At 40.2% G+C, this 14,324-nt stretch overlaps 2 protein-coding genes across 7 annotated transcripts in view; one reads left to right on the forward strand and one right to left on the reverse strand.

Annotated features, from left to right (window-relative positions):
• Nucleotides 1–7,755, forward strand: part of LOC126175083 (MTOR-associated protein MEAK7-like) — a 56,806-nt gene extending 49,051 nt beyond the window's left edge. For 4 of the 6 annotated variants that reach the window (XM_049921618.1, XM_049921620.1, XM_049921619.1 and 1 more), the window contains one exon: nt 6,543–7,755. In XM_049921618.1, the coding sequence (XP_049777575.1) occupies nt 6,543–6,830 (288 nt within the window). In that variant the 3' untranslated portion in view covers nt 6,831–7,755. Of the gene's footprint in view, nt 1–926; nt 1,128–6,542 lie in introns of all 6 variants that reach the window. The other 2 variants (XR_007535519.1, XR_007535520.1) reach the window with 1 other exon arrangement.
• LOC126175081 (uncharacterized) overlaps nt 1–14,324 on the reverse strand; it is a 105,439-nt gene that overhangs the window by 85,127 nt on the left and 5,988 nt on the right. The gene's annotated exons all lie outside the window — the stretch shown is intronic.

The following is a 14,324-nucleotide window of genomic DNA, read 5'->3' on the forward strand; positions in this document are numbered from 1 at the left end:
AATTACTTGGAGCATAGGTTTCACCCATGGTGGACATTACATAACTATGAAAGCAACTGTTGCTTTAACAACCTTATCAATAAGGTCGATTTCCAAATTTATAACGGTTTGAAAAATCTTAAAACATGCTGTCAAGATTCCAAAAAAGTTCTCAATGTGCTGAGCTCTGCATAATCAGTAGTTGCAGATCCCTCCCTCCCTCCCCCCCCCCCCCTCCCCTCTCCCTCCAAGCAGTTAGTCACTCTATTGGAACGATTTCAGCATATCAGCTCTCAAAGAAAATGCATCCACCCCCCCCCCCCCCCCCCACACACACACACACACACACACACACACACACAATATATGTGAAGTGTTCGCTACTTCATTGGGTATTCTGCCATTTGTGCTGAAATCAGATAGAATAAATACATAACTGGCATCAGCTGTAGCACCTCCTTTCAAAATCATTTACTATACTGGACTAGTCGTGCTCTGTTTTAGGAACCTGAAAAATGAATAATCCTACTGTTAAAAATGTTACCTAAAATTGCATTTGAAAATTATAATGAATGTAATGAAAAGTATGGAACATAGTTACATTTGTTACATGTATGTGGGAACACGAGCCCATAGCACATTGTTCTGAGTACTGTATCATCCAGAACTAATGCTTTTTTTCATATGAGGAAAATCCGTGTGTTTAGATTTTTACACAGCGACATCCATGTGCTCCGCCCACGTCAGACAGTAATCTATAACAGTTACTAAATATATAGTGCTGCACACTTTCTTAATTGTCTGTATTTATTGTAATATTTATATTATAATTTTAACTCTAATTTAAAATGCTGCATCATTGTTTTAGACTGATTTATGAAAAGTGTTTACGTATTACATGTATGTTTACATTTTTAAAATTCAAGAATGCTACATCTTATTTGCAGAATGAAGTTGCTGAAGTAGCGGTAGGTGTTTCACAGTCTGTGGAAGAGTTGAAGCTGGGCCTTCAAATTAATTTGCTATCAGAGACATGACATTGCCTGTGTACCAAGTACCAATACAAAAGTCTCTCCTGAAGTAATGCTGGTGAGGTCGAAAGAGAGACAACCTATCGAAAAAGAAGTGGTTCGGCCACAGGCTTAGAAGTATGTTTGATTAGTGAATACTCAGACAAACATGAAGTTCGTGGCAAATTTGGCTGCCAAAATGAAACATTTCTGACTGTAAACAGACTTTTTGCAGAAAAAAATAATAAATGATGCTTCATGCATGGCAGAAAACCAACACACACTATATGTGATGTTAGTGCAGCATTTGGTATGCTGTATAGTGCCTACTGCCAAACTGTTGAACATCTGGGTTTTAACAACTCGCTTGCATTTTTCATGACAAATTATAGTTATATTTAATCTGCATGTTAATCATCATTTTGTCTGTTATTTACTTACAAATGAGAGTTGATCTGAAAAATGTGTTTCACTTAAGTTTAAGAAATTACTTTTGAACACCTCATAGATAGCATGGCAGGTCTGAGGCACTATGACACACAGTGCTTGTGATGAAATTATGGGTGTGTGTTTGAGGTGGTCCTGATTTCCGGTCATGAGAAATCACAATGTTGCTGTTAGCCTTTAATGTGGTGTTTTTAATCAAAGGTGTAATGAGTGACTGAAGATTGAAATACATTTCTTCATTCATCCCGAGATAATTATGTCAGCCACAAGAATATATCTTCAGTTAACTGAGTGAGTTCACTTGACAATATCATTTTTTTTTCTTTAACCACTTTTTAGTCCACTCACATTTCCCCTTTTGGTTTGTTTTCTTAAACAAGCAAAAAATGTGTCAGTCAGTGCATTGAGATTTCTGGAAAACAAGCTGATGCTCAGACAAGCTCACTTGAGACACGTGGAGTTGCAAGGGGTTTGTGCAAGCTTGTGTGAGCACATATTTTCATGCATGCTTGTCAAGCATGCAGTTACACGTGTGGCTGCCTTTAGTTAATAATCAGAGAATCTGTCATTCATTGTTGCATTCCAATGAAAGTATATAATTCCAGAGGATAATTTAGAATCTTTTTATTGTTAAATTATTAACCTCAATGATCATGTATGTTATTTACTTGTTGCACCTTACAAAACTAAAACTTATCAAGAAACATGAAAAAGGAATATACAGGGTGGAGCACAGTAAATTGCTTTTTTAGAATTCACGTTGTGGCAGCAATGTTGGTTGAATAAAAGAGAGAGTGGGCATGGTTTTTAGTGACCGACAGGAGGTTTGTATTCAGTTGTTGTTCAGTTGTGATAATGCAGTGGACACGTGAGGAGCGTTCATTTTGTGTTGAAGTGTATTTCTCGAATTCCCGCTCGATTATTGCAGTGCTGTGTGCTTTTGGTAGCAATTTGCAATGCTCCCACACAGACATGTTCCTGGACGGCAATCAATTTTAAATTGGATAAATTCATTCACAACAGGGGATGTGTCATCTGGGCACTTCATCTTGGCATTTCAAGATGTTCTCTCCACTGGATTCTTCATAATGAACTCAATTTTCACCCGTATAAAATGTGTGTGGTCCAGCAATTGTCAGTATGGCATTATGTAACACGAATAACATCTTGTGAAGACATGCTTGCAACCATACCCTGTGACACAAATCTGTTGTTTTCTGATGAGGCACAGTTTCACCTCAGTGGATGTGTAAACAAACATAATATGCGGAACTGAAGCAACATGAACCCCAAGCAAATTCACCAGAGACCCCTGCACTCAGACTGTGTCACTGTGTAGTGTGCCATATCACAAGTAGGCATCATTGGGCCTTACTTTTTCCAGGAAAATACTCATTCTGTAACTGTGAATTCGGATCGTTACTTCACTATCCTTCAAGAGCTTTTTATGCCAGCTTTTGGGGCAATGCAATTACAGGATATGTGGTTTTGACAAGACGGTGCCACTGCGCACACAGGGGGCATTACCATGAATTTTTTGAGGCAAATGTTTCCTGGAAGGCTTACCTCTCAGATGGGAATCTCAACTGGTCCGTACAATCACCAGACATAGCCCCATGAGGGTCTTTTTTTTTTCTCTCGGGGTTACCTGAAGTCAAAGGTGTATTGCAGCCATCCCAACACCCTGGAAGACCTCAAGAACAATATTGAGGCTGACATTGCAAGAATACCAGAAGACATGTAAAGGCCTTTACAAATGTCTGCTTGTGTCTGTGTATATGAGGATGGATATGTGTGTGTGTGCGCGAGTGTATACCTGTCCTTTTTTCCCCCTAAGGTAAGTCTTTCCGCTCCCGGGATTGGAATGACTCCTTACCCTCTCCCTTAAAACCCAAATCCTTTTGTCTTTCCCTCTCCTTCCCTCTTTCCTGACGAGGCAACCATTGGTTGCGAAAGCTAGATTTTGTGTGTATGTTTGTGTTTGTTTGTGTGTCTATCGACCTGCCAGCGCTTTTGTTTGGTAAGTCTCATCAACTTTCTTTTTAAATATATTTTTCCCACGTGGAACGTTTCCCTCGAAGGAAACATTCCACGAAGGAAAAATATACCTAAAAACAAAGATGATGTGACTTACCAAATGAAAGTGCTGGCAGGTCGACAGACACACAAACGAACACAAACATACACACAAAATTCAAGCTTTCGCAACAAACTGTTGCCTCATCAGGAAAGAGGGGAGGAGAGGGAAAGACGAAAGGATGTGGGTTTTAAGGGAGAGGGTAAGGAGTCATTCCAGTCCCGGGAGCGGAAAGACTTACCTTAGGGGGAAAAAAGGACGGGTATACACTCGCGCGCGCACACACACACACACACACACACATATCCATCCACACATATACAGACACAAGCAGACATATTTAAAGACAAAGAGTTTGGGCAGAGATGTCAGTCGAGGCAGAAGTGCAGAGGCAAAGATGTTGTTGAATGACAGGTGAGGTATGAGTGGCGGCAACTTGAAATTAGCGGAGATTGAGGCCTGGTGGATAACGGGAAGAGAGGATATATTGAAGAGCAAGTTCCCATCTCCGGAGTTCGGATAGGTTGGTGTTAGTAGGAAGTATCCAGATAACCCGGACGGTGTAACACTGCGCCAAGATGTGCTGGTCGTGCACCAAGGCATGTTTAGCCACAGGGTGATCCTCATTACCAACAAACACTGTCTGCCTGTGTCCATTCATGCGAATGGACAGTTTGTTGCTGGTCATTCCCACATAGAATGCATCACATTGTAGGCAGGTCAGTTGGTAGATCACGTGGGTGCTTTCACACGTGGCTCTGCCTTTGATTGTGTACACCTTCTGGGTTACAGGACTGGAGTAGGTGGTGGTGGGAGGGTGCATGGGACAGATTTTACACCGGGGGCGGTTACAAGGGTAGGAGCCAGAGGGTAGGGAAGGTGGTTTGGGGATTTCATAGGGATGTACTAAGAGGTTACGAAGGTTAGGTGGACGGCGGAAAGACACTCTTGGTGGAGTGGGGAGGATTTCATGAAGGATGGATCTCATTTCAGGGCAGGATTTGAGGAAGTCGTATCCCTGCTGGAGGGCCACATTCAGAATCTGATCCAGTCCCGGAAAGTATCCTGTCACAAGTGGGGCACTTTTGTGGTTCTTCTGTGGGAGGTTCTGGGTTTGAGAGGATGAGGAAGTGGCTCTGGTTATTTGCTTCTGTACCAGGTCGGGAGGGTAGTTACGGGATGCGAAAGCTGTTGTCAGGTTGTTGGTGTAATGCTTCAGGGATTCCGGACTGGAGCAGATTCGTTTGCCTCGAAGACCTAGGCTGTAGGGAAGGGACCGTTTGTTGTGGAATGGGTGGCAGCTGTCGTAATGGAGGTACTGTTGCTTGTTGGTGGGTTTGATGTGGACGGACGTGTGAAGCTGGCCATTGGACAGGTGAAGGTCAACATCAAGGAAAGTGGCATGGGATTTGGAGTAGGACCAGGTGAATCTGATGGAACCAAAGGAGTTGAGGTTGGAGAGGAAATTCTGGAGTTCTTCTTCACTGTGAGTCCAGATCATGAAGATGTCATCAATAAATCTGTACCAAACTTTGGGTTGGCAGGCCTGGGTAACCAAGAAGGCTTCCTCTAGGCGACCCATGAATAGGTTGGCGTACGAGGGGGCCATCCTGGTACCCATGGCTGTTCCCTTTAATTGTTGGTATGTCTGGTCTTCAAAAGTGAAGAAGTTGTGGGTCAGGATGGAGCTGGCTAAGGTAATGAGGAAAGAGGTTTTAGGTAGGGTGGCAGGTGATCGGCGTGAAAGGAAGTGCTCCATCGCAGCGAGGCCCTGGACGTGCGGGATATTTGTGTATAAGGAAGTGGCATCAATGGTTACAAGGATGGTTTCTGGGGGTAACGGATTGGGTAAGGATATATCCTCTCTTCCCGTTATCCACCAGGCCTCAATCTCCGCTAATTTCAAATTTCCGCCACTCATACCTCACCTGTCATTCATCAACATCTTTGCCTCTGCACTTCTGCCTCGACTGACATCTCTGCCCAAACTCTTTGTCTTTAAATATGTCTGCTTGTGTCTGTATATGTGTGGATGGATATGTGTGTGTGTGTGTGTGTGTGTGTGTGTGTGTGTGTGTGTGCGAGTGTATACCCGTCCTTTTTTCCCCATAAGGTAAGTCTTTCCACTCCCGGGACTGGAATGACTCCTTACCCTCTCCCTTAAAACCCACATCCTTTCGTCTTTCCCTCTCCTTCCCTCTTTCCTGATGAGGCAACAGTTTGTTGCGAAAGCTTAAATTTTGTGTGTATGTTTGTGTTCGTTTGTGTGTCTGTCGACCTGCCAGCACTTTCATTTGGTAAGTCACATCATCTTTGTTTTTAGGTATATTTTTCCTTCATATTTTCTAGTGAATGTTACTAGTGTCAAAGCCACCCCAAGGATAGACCAGCATGATTATATGTATTTGTTTAACATACAACAAACTTCACTTTCTACAGAAGGTGAATGTTGGTGCACATCTTTTCAGTGTACTACTGTTGAATGATTTTCAACAAATGTTCTGTGCACATTATGATTAGAACCCTACGTTGTACGAATGTTGAAAGTTTTTAAATATCTGTTTGTCCTCTATAAGATTCATATCAAATTCAGTCTAATTCAAAATAAAGTTATAATCCACAGTTAAGTTGTAACAAAAACTTCATGAATGATTAATATGCACACAATAGAAATCAATGGTTACTTGTCAGTGCACTGTATCTTATAATAATGAATCAACAAATGTCAGATCCATTCTTAGACACACTCCCTAGACTGTTACTTTGGAACTGATTTGTATATATGCAAAGCTCTTTTCCAAGTTTAAAATACATACAATATGGTATATATTAGAAACTCCAAACTGTGAAAAAAAATTTTCAGCGCTCTTCCAAGTTTAGTGTTGTATTCTTTCTCTGTAAAGGTTACACTTAAAAATTTGACATCAAAATGCTAATTTTTATTAAATTTCTGTATGTAGTTGTTGTTAGCTAACTAGAAATACTTATCCCAATTTTTTGTTTCTATGAAATTACTTTTAATTTTTCAGGGAATGGGTGGACAACATAATTATTTTGGATTTTGGCTTGATGCTGAATTTGGAAGTGGTCACTGTAGTGAAACATGCACAACTTACAGAAATTATCATATGCTCTCTGCTCAAAAATGCTTTCAAATAGAGCACGTAGAAGCCTGGGGAGTAGGCCCAGAACCAGAAGTGGAAGAAGAGTCCAAAGGGCGAAGTGTTCTAGACACACAAACAGAAGCTCGTGCAGTTATGGAAATGGCAGGAAAAGTACAGTACAGTGATGGTTATCGTGAGCCTGAAGAAGACTAAGGCAGAAACTGGTTTAATATTTATTGTATTTATACCCTGAAACCATAGTTACCATTATTGTCAGTTAACTTTCATATGAAATGTGATTCTATTGTGATGAAGGAATGGAACAATTTTAGTATTTTTATTATTACTATCATCATCTGCCATAAAGGAACAAATGCAGCATCAGTGACACATTTCAGCTATTCAAAGTGTTTCTTCTTAACATGATAGTTATATAAGCTAGCTGAATAGTACTACAAAAATGTTGGGAAGAAAAGGAATAATCACACCAAATCATGGTGTAAGAGAAGAATTTTGGACTTTAAAGTAATTATGCTGTTCCATCCTACCAACAGTTGCGTCTTGGCTTCTACTGCTAGTTAATGCTTGTCTGCTATGTTGTTATGTCAAGGTAACAGCTTACTGTTTGCGTGTATGCGTTTTGCTGCTGCGTACCCTCTTATTTGAGAAGTAGGTAAGTCGTATATCTTCTGTTTCATCTAGTCTTCATATTCATTTTTTAATTTTATAGTTAGCTCTCATGGTTTCATTCCATCATCATTATAGACTGACAAATACCTTTTCTATGAAAAGCTTTAGAAACAAGTAAAATAGTTATTTTTAAAATCTGAGTGATTCAGATTTCGTATCTTTTTTTCACAAGTTAATTGCATTTATACCTCGTAATGGTTTCTCACATTCAGTGTATGGAAAAGCATGAATCTGGAAGATAAGTGCACAAATGATGGCAAACATAATCTTGTAATTTTATACAAATTTTTAGACGGTTTCAGAGTTTGGTGCTGTAATTGGTGGCTAATGTAATTGGGTTAGAGTTAGTTTTTTATTAGTAAAAAATTGTATTTTTGAAGTATTAACAACTGTCAATATTTATACTTAAAAAAACTTTCTTAAAAAATAAAGAAAAGCTATTTATTTACTCTGCCTGGTGTTTCTTATTTTTACTCACTGAGTGGCAGCTTGTCAAAAATTGATTCTTTTCATTGTTTCTTATTTTTAGTTAGTAAGATTAAGTTGTCCTCTACCAGGAGAGTTTGAGCACCACAGTACTTATTAGGCTTGCTATTGGAGGTGGTATGCTCCAGCCTTCCTCTAACCTTTGATCTTAGTTTCCCAAACAATTGTAGAATAGTCTACAGTTTAATGTGGACTCAGGGCCACATTGCAACTGGGAATCTTTCAGTTAGTTACGTACCTTAAACTGGAAATGTGCAAAAAAAATGCCCAGACATTCATTCCATCAAAGATGTGAGAAGCAAAACTTATAAGTGACTATTTAAACTGAAAGTAAGAGCTACAAAGCTGTAGGATCAAATGATGTAACTTTTGGCCTATCAATTGGAAGTTGGTAACAATGTTACTGCAATGTGTGTATGAAGGCCCTGGTACAATGTCCAAATGTGGGCACCTTACTGACAAAGTAAAAGAATAATTCAAACAACTTCCCATTCACACATATGGCACTTCTGAGAAAAAAACTGCCAGCAGGGTACAAGCAAGAAACACAGCCATCTCTAAAATTTGGACTAAACCAAGAGGTCAATGGAAAAAAATAACAAATAGCAAATTCCCGTCACTAATGTGAGAAACTGAAATCTCACAAGAGGTTTTGTTGGGGTTAGGTATACTTAAAGATGATTTGGAATCACACTGATGACAATGAATTATGTGATCACACTGTGATACAAAATCCAGTGGCCCTGTTGACAAGGAAAATCTTCAAAGACTACTGCAGTGTTTGCAGTTGCTGACTGTAAATACATTTGTAACACACAATAATTCTGCCCAATGTTTGTGAAGCGTTGTTTGAAAGGTTAGCTGCATTTTAAATCTCATTTGTATCCACCAACTGCTCAGTGCCTGAACTCACTTCTTACATTTTTTGCATTTAACCCTATAGAAGTGCAGTGATAAAGCTCTGTGGTAACTAGTTCATAATGTGCGATATTCGGACATTCAGTACTCGGAGAATTAAGAGTGCTGCAGTTTATTTAAGCATGTTCAAAAGTTTGTTTTTTCAACTTCGTGCTACAAGAAGGAACTATTAAAGGTAATAACTTAAACATTACCTTTGAAGTTAATCTTTTTCTCCCAGTCACATTAAATTTTCTGATTTTGAAAATTATTCAGATTAAGTTTTGATGCACTAGTAATTGCACTAAATTACAGCTTTGCTGCTGAATGATATGGTATATACAAGCTGTGTATTAAAACTCCTACAAACCATTTATTTTGCCACAACCATACAGAAAGCCCCACCATAGATGCAGTCACATTGGAGGGGTATTTGTGGATAGGACAGACTAACATATGGTCCGTGAAAAGAGGCAACAGCCTTTGAAGTAATAATGGGACTACAGTCGGGATGATTCACTTACCTGCCCTTGTGACATAACCGTTGTGGCCATGTTACATTAGCACTGCGGCGGCTGAAAGAGAGGGAAACTACATGATTACGTCCACTTCTATGTATAGCTTTTGATGTTCAAAGAAGGTTGTAATAATTCAAATTCCAAAGCATGGAAACATTGCTCGTATTGAACATAATAAGTGACACTTAATAATAAAATCAACATTATGCCATTCTCACGTTTGACCTTTTCTGCTGATGTCCATTCCTAATCCTTTACATGTGGAAACATTTCTATATGTCTACTTGCATTCAGAGCACCAGATTTGCACCTGATTGCCAAAATGGGAACAAAATTTTTGCAGCGTAAATCAGTCCTACATTAATGCATTAAAATATCTATGAAGTTTCACTGTCATTAAGATGATTACAGCCCACACTGGACCTGTGTAGCTGCACTTTTATAATAACCACCCAGTACTATTACAATCATGATGCACACATTTCAGTTTTTAACCTGTTAGAGACTCACCTACACCATAAAAATGCTTCTAAGGCAGGTAGTCATGAACAGCTGTTTCAAGTGCTGAAAATTGTTTGATCATTTTGATGTCACAAGATAGTTTGTTGTACAGCTTTTCTTGTTGGAATGGCCCATTTGATTTTAGTGCTATATTTGAATGCTGGACATGTATGTCCTTGTTTCTTTTGGTGTTAGGTGAGTTAATACCCTGTTTTGTAACTGTAAGCTGGTACTTTTCATCAAAAATTGTCCTAATGAAAATTATTTCCTGAAAAATGTATCAGCAAGGCAATGGAAGTACTTACATTAGATTCTGGGAGATCCACTTTCCATAGCTTGTACAATTCTCTTTTGGGCTGTGAAACAACTTTTGCAAGCAGTTGAGCTTTCCTAGAGTATTACATTGTAATGTATTGAAATTGTGCTTTGGCAAAGTACAATTTTTTCAGGAGTGGAAATAATTTAGGCGTCTAAGTGAATGCAATTGAAAGATACAACTGTCTCACACATTTTGATACAACCTCACTCCTAAAAACCTATAGATGAACTTTCCATATAGATGTCAGCCCTGGTGGACTAGCAGTAAAGTGCATAACTGGGAACTGCAGAATTGAATCTCGATCAGACTGTGAAATTTTCGGTCTTTGCTTTAACCTAGCCTTCACCTCTCAATGATGAAGAGTGGCCAGAAACGATACGTGTTTCAGATTCTGTAAGTCCCCCTTTTCTCGGTTGGATAAGTGGTGCAGCATAGGGACAGGCTAGTTGCCAAAGTGGTGCTTAATAGAAAGACGTTTCGCAGACCATTGAGCCATACTAAATTATTGCTGTTATCATTATACATAATTGTTTGTTTGGAACTCTCAGAGCACAAGTCGTACTTGCACTTGTCTGGTTTTATTTTTCTACAAAGTTTTTTTGATTTCTTGTAGTAGATTTTTATCCATTATTTTGGGGAAGCCAGATAAAAGTAATTTTTCCCTGTAGTTAGATACTGTTGTTTTTATCTATTTTGTGGTAACACACCCACTGACAGTGGACGGTTTCAGGTGTCAAATAGACGCTTGGTGTGAAGGCAGCACAATTCTTTATAACAAAGTTAGGGATACTGCTTATACCAAAGGAGTGTTTTGATTTGAGTTCCTTAATTGTGCTTAGCATTTCTTTCTCTCTAATGTGATGTAGGAAGATAAGACTTTTCGATCGACATTCATCTTGTGGCTGTTCAGATGAGATTCCTTGTGTGGTTTACAATTTCTGCCTCGCTGTTGTTTTGAAGCTAATTTGTTCCCATGGTGATAAAAACCCCTTTTAGATTTCTGTTGCACTTATATGGAGCGTTTTCTTGAGTTTGACGTTATTTGGGTGTGTATGCAATTGATGCGTCCTGATTCCAGGTCGAAAGTCGATTTCAGAGTTAGGGTTTTTGTTGTATGAAGTTTTCTGCTACCTGTGTGAAGTAAGAATTACCTTTAATTGCATTTTTTCTGGGGGTCTGATAATGTAGCTGCACTTTTAGAGAGGTTAATATTTTCGAATTCTGTCTGTTATAGTGCTGTTCCAATTCACGATGTCCCACAGCCACATGCCTTTCATCATCTGGAAAGATGGCGCCGGCAGGATCATGTGGTGATAGCTCCAAAATCAGTTGAAATTAAATTGTTCTTCGTGCAGAAAGTGTAGAAAACGTGTAGTCAAAGGAATTCGGTGCATTAAGTGCAACTTTTGCTTCCACAAGAAGTGCGCAAACGTTTCTGAAATTTATACATGACTATATTCAGTGGACATGCCTCGACTATGTGACGAAAATATGCAATTAACAACCGCACTAAGTTATAAATACAAAATTATTCGTGTTCTTAGTTCAAAGTGACACTGATGCTCTGAAAGCAGAACTGACATTACTAAAGGGTTGAGGATGGGTAGCTTGGAGGGAGGGAACACATGGGCTGCCTAGGAAGGGAGGGGTGGTAAGTGTACAAGCTAAGCAAGTGATACACAGGAACTGGAGCTGGCAAAGTGTGGCGAACAATGAAGATAGTGTGCTTTATAAGAGGGTGACAGGACAGGGAATGGGATGTGAGTACTGTGGGTTAGTCGAGATGGAGAAAAGGAGAATTATGGAAGTGGAGGGTGTGTTGCAAGGATAACTCCCATCTATGTAAATCAGAAAAGCTGGCATTTTGTGGAAGGATGCAGATGGCACAAATTTTATGAACCAGCCTTTGAACTTGAGCATGTTGTGCCAGTGGATGGTCAATTTTGTTCTTGGCCACAGTCCGGCTGTGGCCATTCATTCTGGTGTTTGTCGTGCTGACATACAAAGCTGTGCAGTGACTGAAGCGAGTTCGTACATAAACTGGCTGCTTAATGACGTGGCTCTGACTTTGACAGCATAGAATAGCCCTGTGACAAGAGTAAGAAGTGCTGGTCGGGAGAATTGGCACGTCTTGCACCTGGACACTCCACAGGGATATGACACCTGTTGCAAGGGATTGGATTTCCCTTGCCACAGGGGTCACATCCCCATGGAAGACCCTCTTGCGAGACCTGCCCAATTCACTATCCCCAAACTTCCTACTCCAGTCCTGTATCTGGCTTGTCCTATCCCCACCTGTGAAAGCAGCTATGTCGTGTACCACATATGCTGCAGTCACTGCACCTGTCCACCAGAATGAATGGCCACTGCCAAACAGTGGCCTAGAACGAAGTTGATTACACAGGGGCACATCATGCTGCTGAGATCAATGGCTGCTTCACAATCTGTGCCATCTGAAACCTTCCCTCTCAAGCATCAACTATTATGAACTATCTAGGTAGGAGTAACCTCTGCAACACCTTTTTCCTTTCCCGTAATCCTCTTGACCTCAATCACTAACCTGCTGTCCCCTTACCCTCTCCTCAACTCCCCCCCCCCCCCCCCCCCCCACCACCACCACCTCCTTCATCAATACCTCCACATAATCTTCATTGTGTGCTGCACCTCAGCAATCCCAGTACCAATGTATCACTTGTATACCCAGAACACCAGAAATCCCTCCCTACCCCCCCCCCCCCCCCCCCCGCTTCACCCTGAGCTGCTAGCTACCCATCCCCAACTACTATTCTTGCCTCCCGCATTTCTCTCCCGCTATCCACTCTATCTGACACACCCCACTGCCCACCTGCGTAACTTCATTCCCGGCATTGTGTATCTATCCAACAAACTGTATGCACAGGGTGGTTTATTTGTGTGATGCAAATGCCCATAACAGGAAAACATGGTGCTGACTTTGGTTGGATGAGCTTTGTTTCACACCGTTTCCAACTTCTGGCCGAGTTTACGTCTGGCGCATGCCATCCCAAAGCCTCGATGCAGACTGCTTGCTGCCCAAGAGTGAAATGTGTTGGAGGTTCGGTGACGATTTGGGCTGCCATATTGCAATATTCCATGGGCCCTATGGTTACTCTGCAAGGTCATTTAACTGCCAAGGATTATGTGATTATTTTGGCTGATGTAAAAAGACAGATCTTTGGACAGTACATGGTGTACTTCGTGTACCCGGTAGGCAGAATTCCATAAACTCATTTTTCAGTCTGGAAATTACTGAACAGTGATGGTTTTGTGAAATGTCTGTCATTCTATGTTTTATAGGTGATAATTCATTAAGCTTTCTTCTGATTCTCTGCAACTCTCTCTCTTCATAATTTGCTAAGGAAAAAGAGTATCATAGTGTAAAAATCAGTTGACGATGTCTGGTAATTTTGTGCCCTTCCCAGTCTTAATGAATGCCCCATGTACTTTCATGCTTTGTTTTTTATTAACTTTTTTTTTAATTTGGCAGAAGTCTTGCCATGTGTGTTTTTGGGAACACAGCTTTCTAATATTGAGGACGCTGATAAGCTTACTGTTGAGTGTCCTACAGCCACATGCAAAGTATTTGATTAACTATTTGTACAAGTTAAAATCACTGATTCTGCATTTGTTTGTCCTAAATAACAATGGCCAATGTCATTTAAGGTAAGATCTGCCCTATTTTCAACTATCAAATGTTCACAAGTTTTTCCTCAACAGCCGATACTGTACTCATAAATTTTATATTGTTTCACAATTCTTCAAATAAACTCGGACAACTGTAGTGTTTGCCCAACAAACACACAGGAAATGAAAACTGTATTCAATCTATACAATTAGTTGAGTGGTTTGACACAGAGTCTTTAAGTCCTGAGCTAACTCCCGGTCAGCCCTATTACTCCTATCCCTGGCTCGGCACTTCTGACTGTCTCTTACACGGCTTTAAGCTTCTTTATCAGAATGACCCATACATAGGATATATTTTCTTTTAGGTAATTTATCCACCCATTCTCCTCTTCTATCCGTGAACCTGGTTCTTCATTGCTTGTGCCAAAAGTATCATTATAATATGGGTATATTCCTACTTTAACTCTTTTTTTTAATTTCTAGTAAGCCTATATTGTTTCAAGTATTTGGAAGCACTCAGATATTTTGATCTATCAAAGGAGTACCTTGGGATACTGAAGTGTTTCTACGCTGTCTTGTGCTGAGTCATTTATGCAGCATTAGGCACTGGTTGGTTAAACTAATTGTTGCCAATCACACACAAGAATTGCCTAG

Source organism: Schistocerca cancellata, chromosome 3 (genome assembly GCF_023864275.1).
Source record: "Schistocerca cancellata isolate TAMUIC-IGC-003103 chromosome 3, iqSchCanc2.1, whole genome shotgun sequence".
NCBI lineage: Eukaryota > Metazoa > Arthropoda > Insecta > Orthoptera > Acrididae > Schistocerca > Schistocerca cancellata.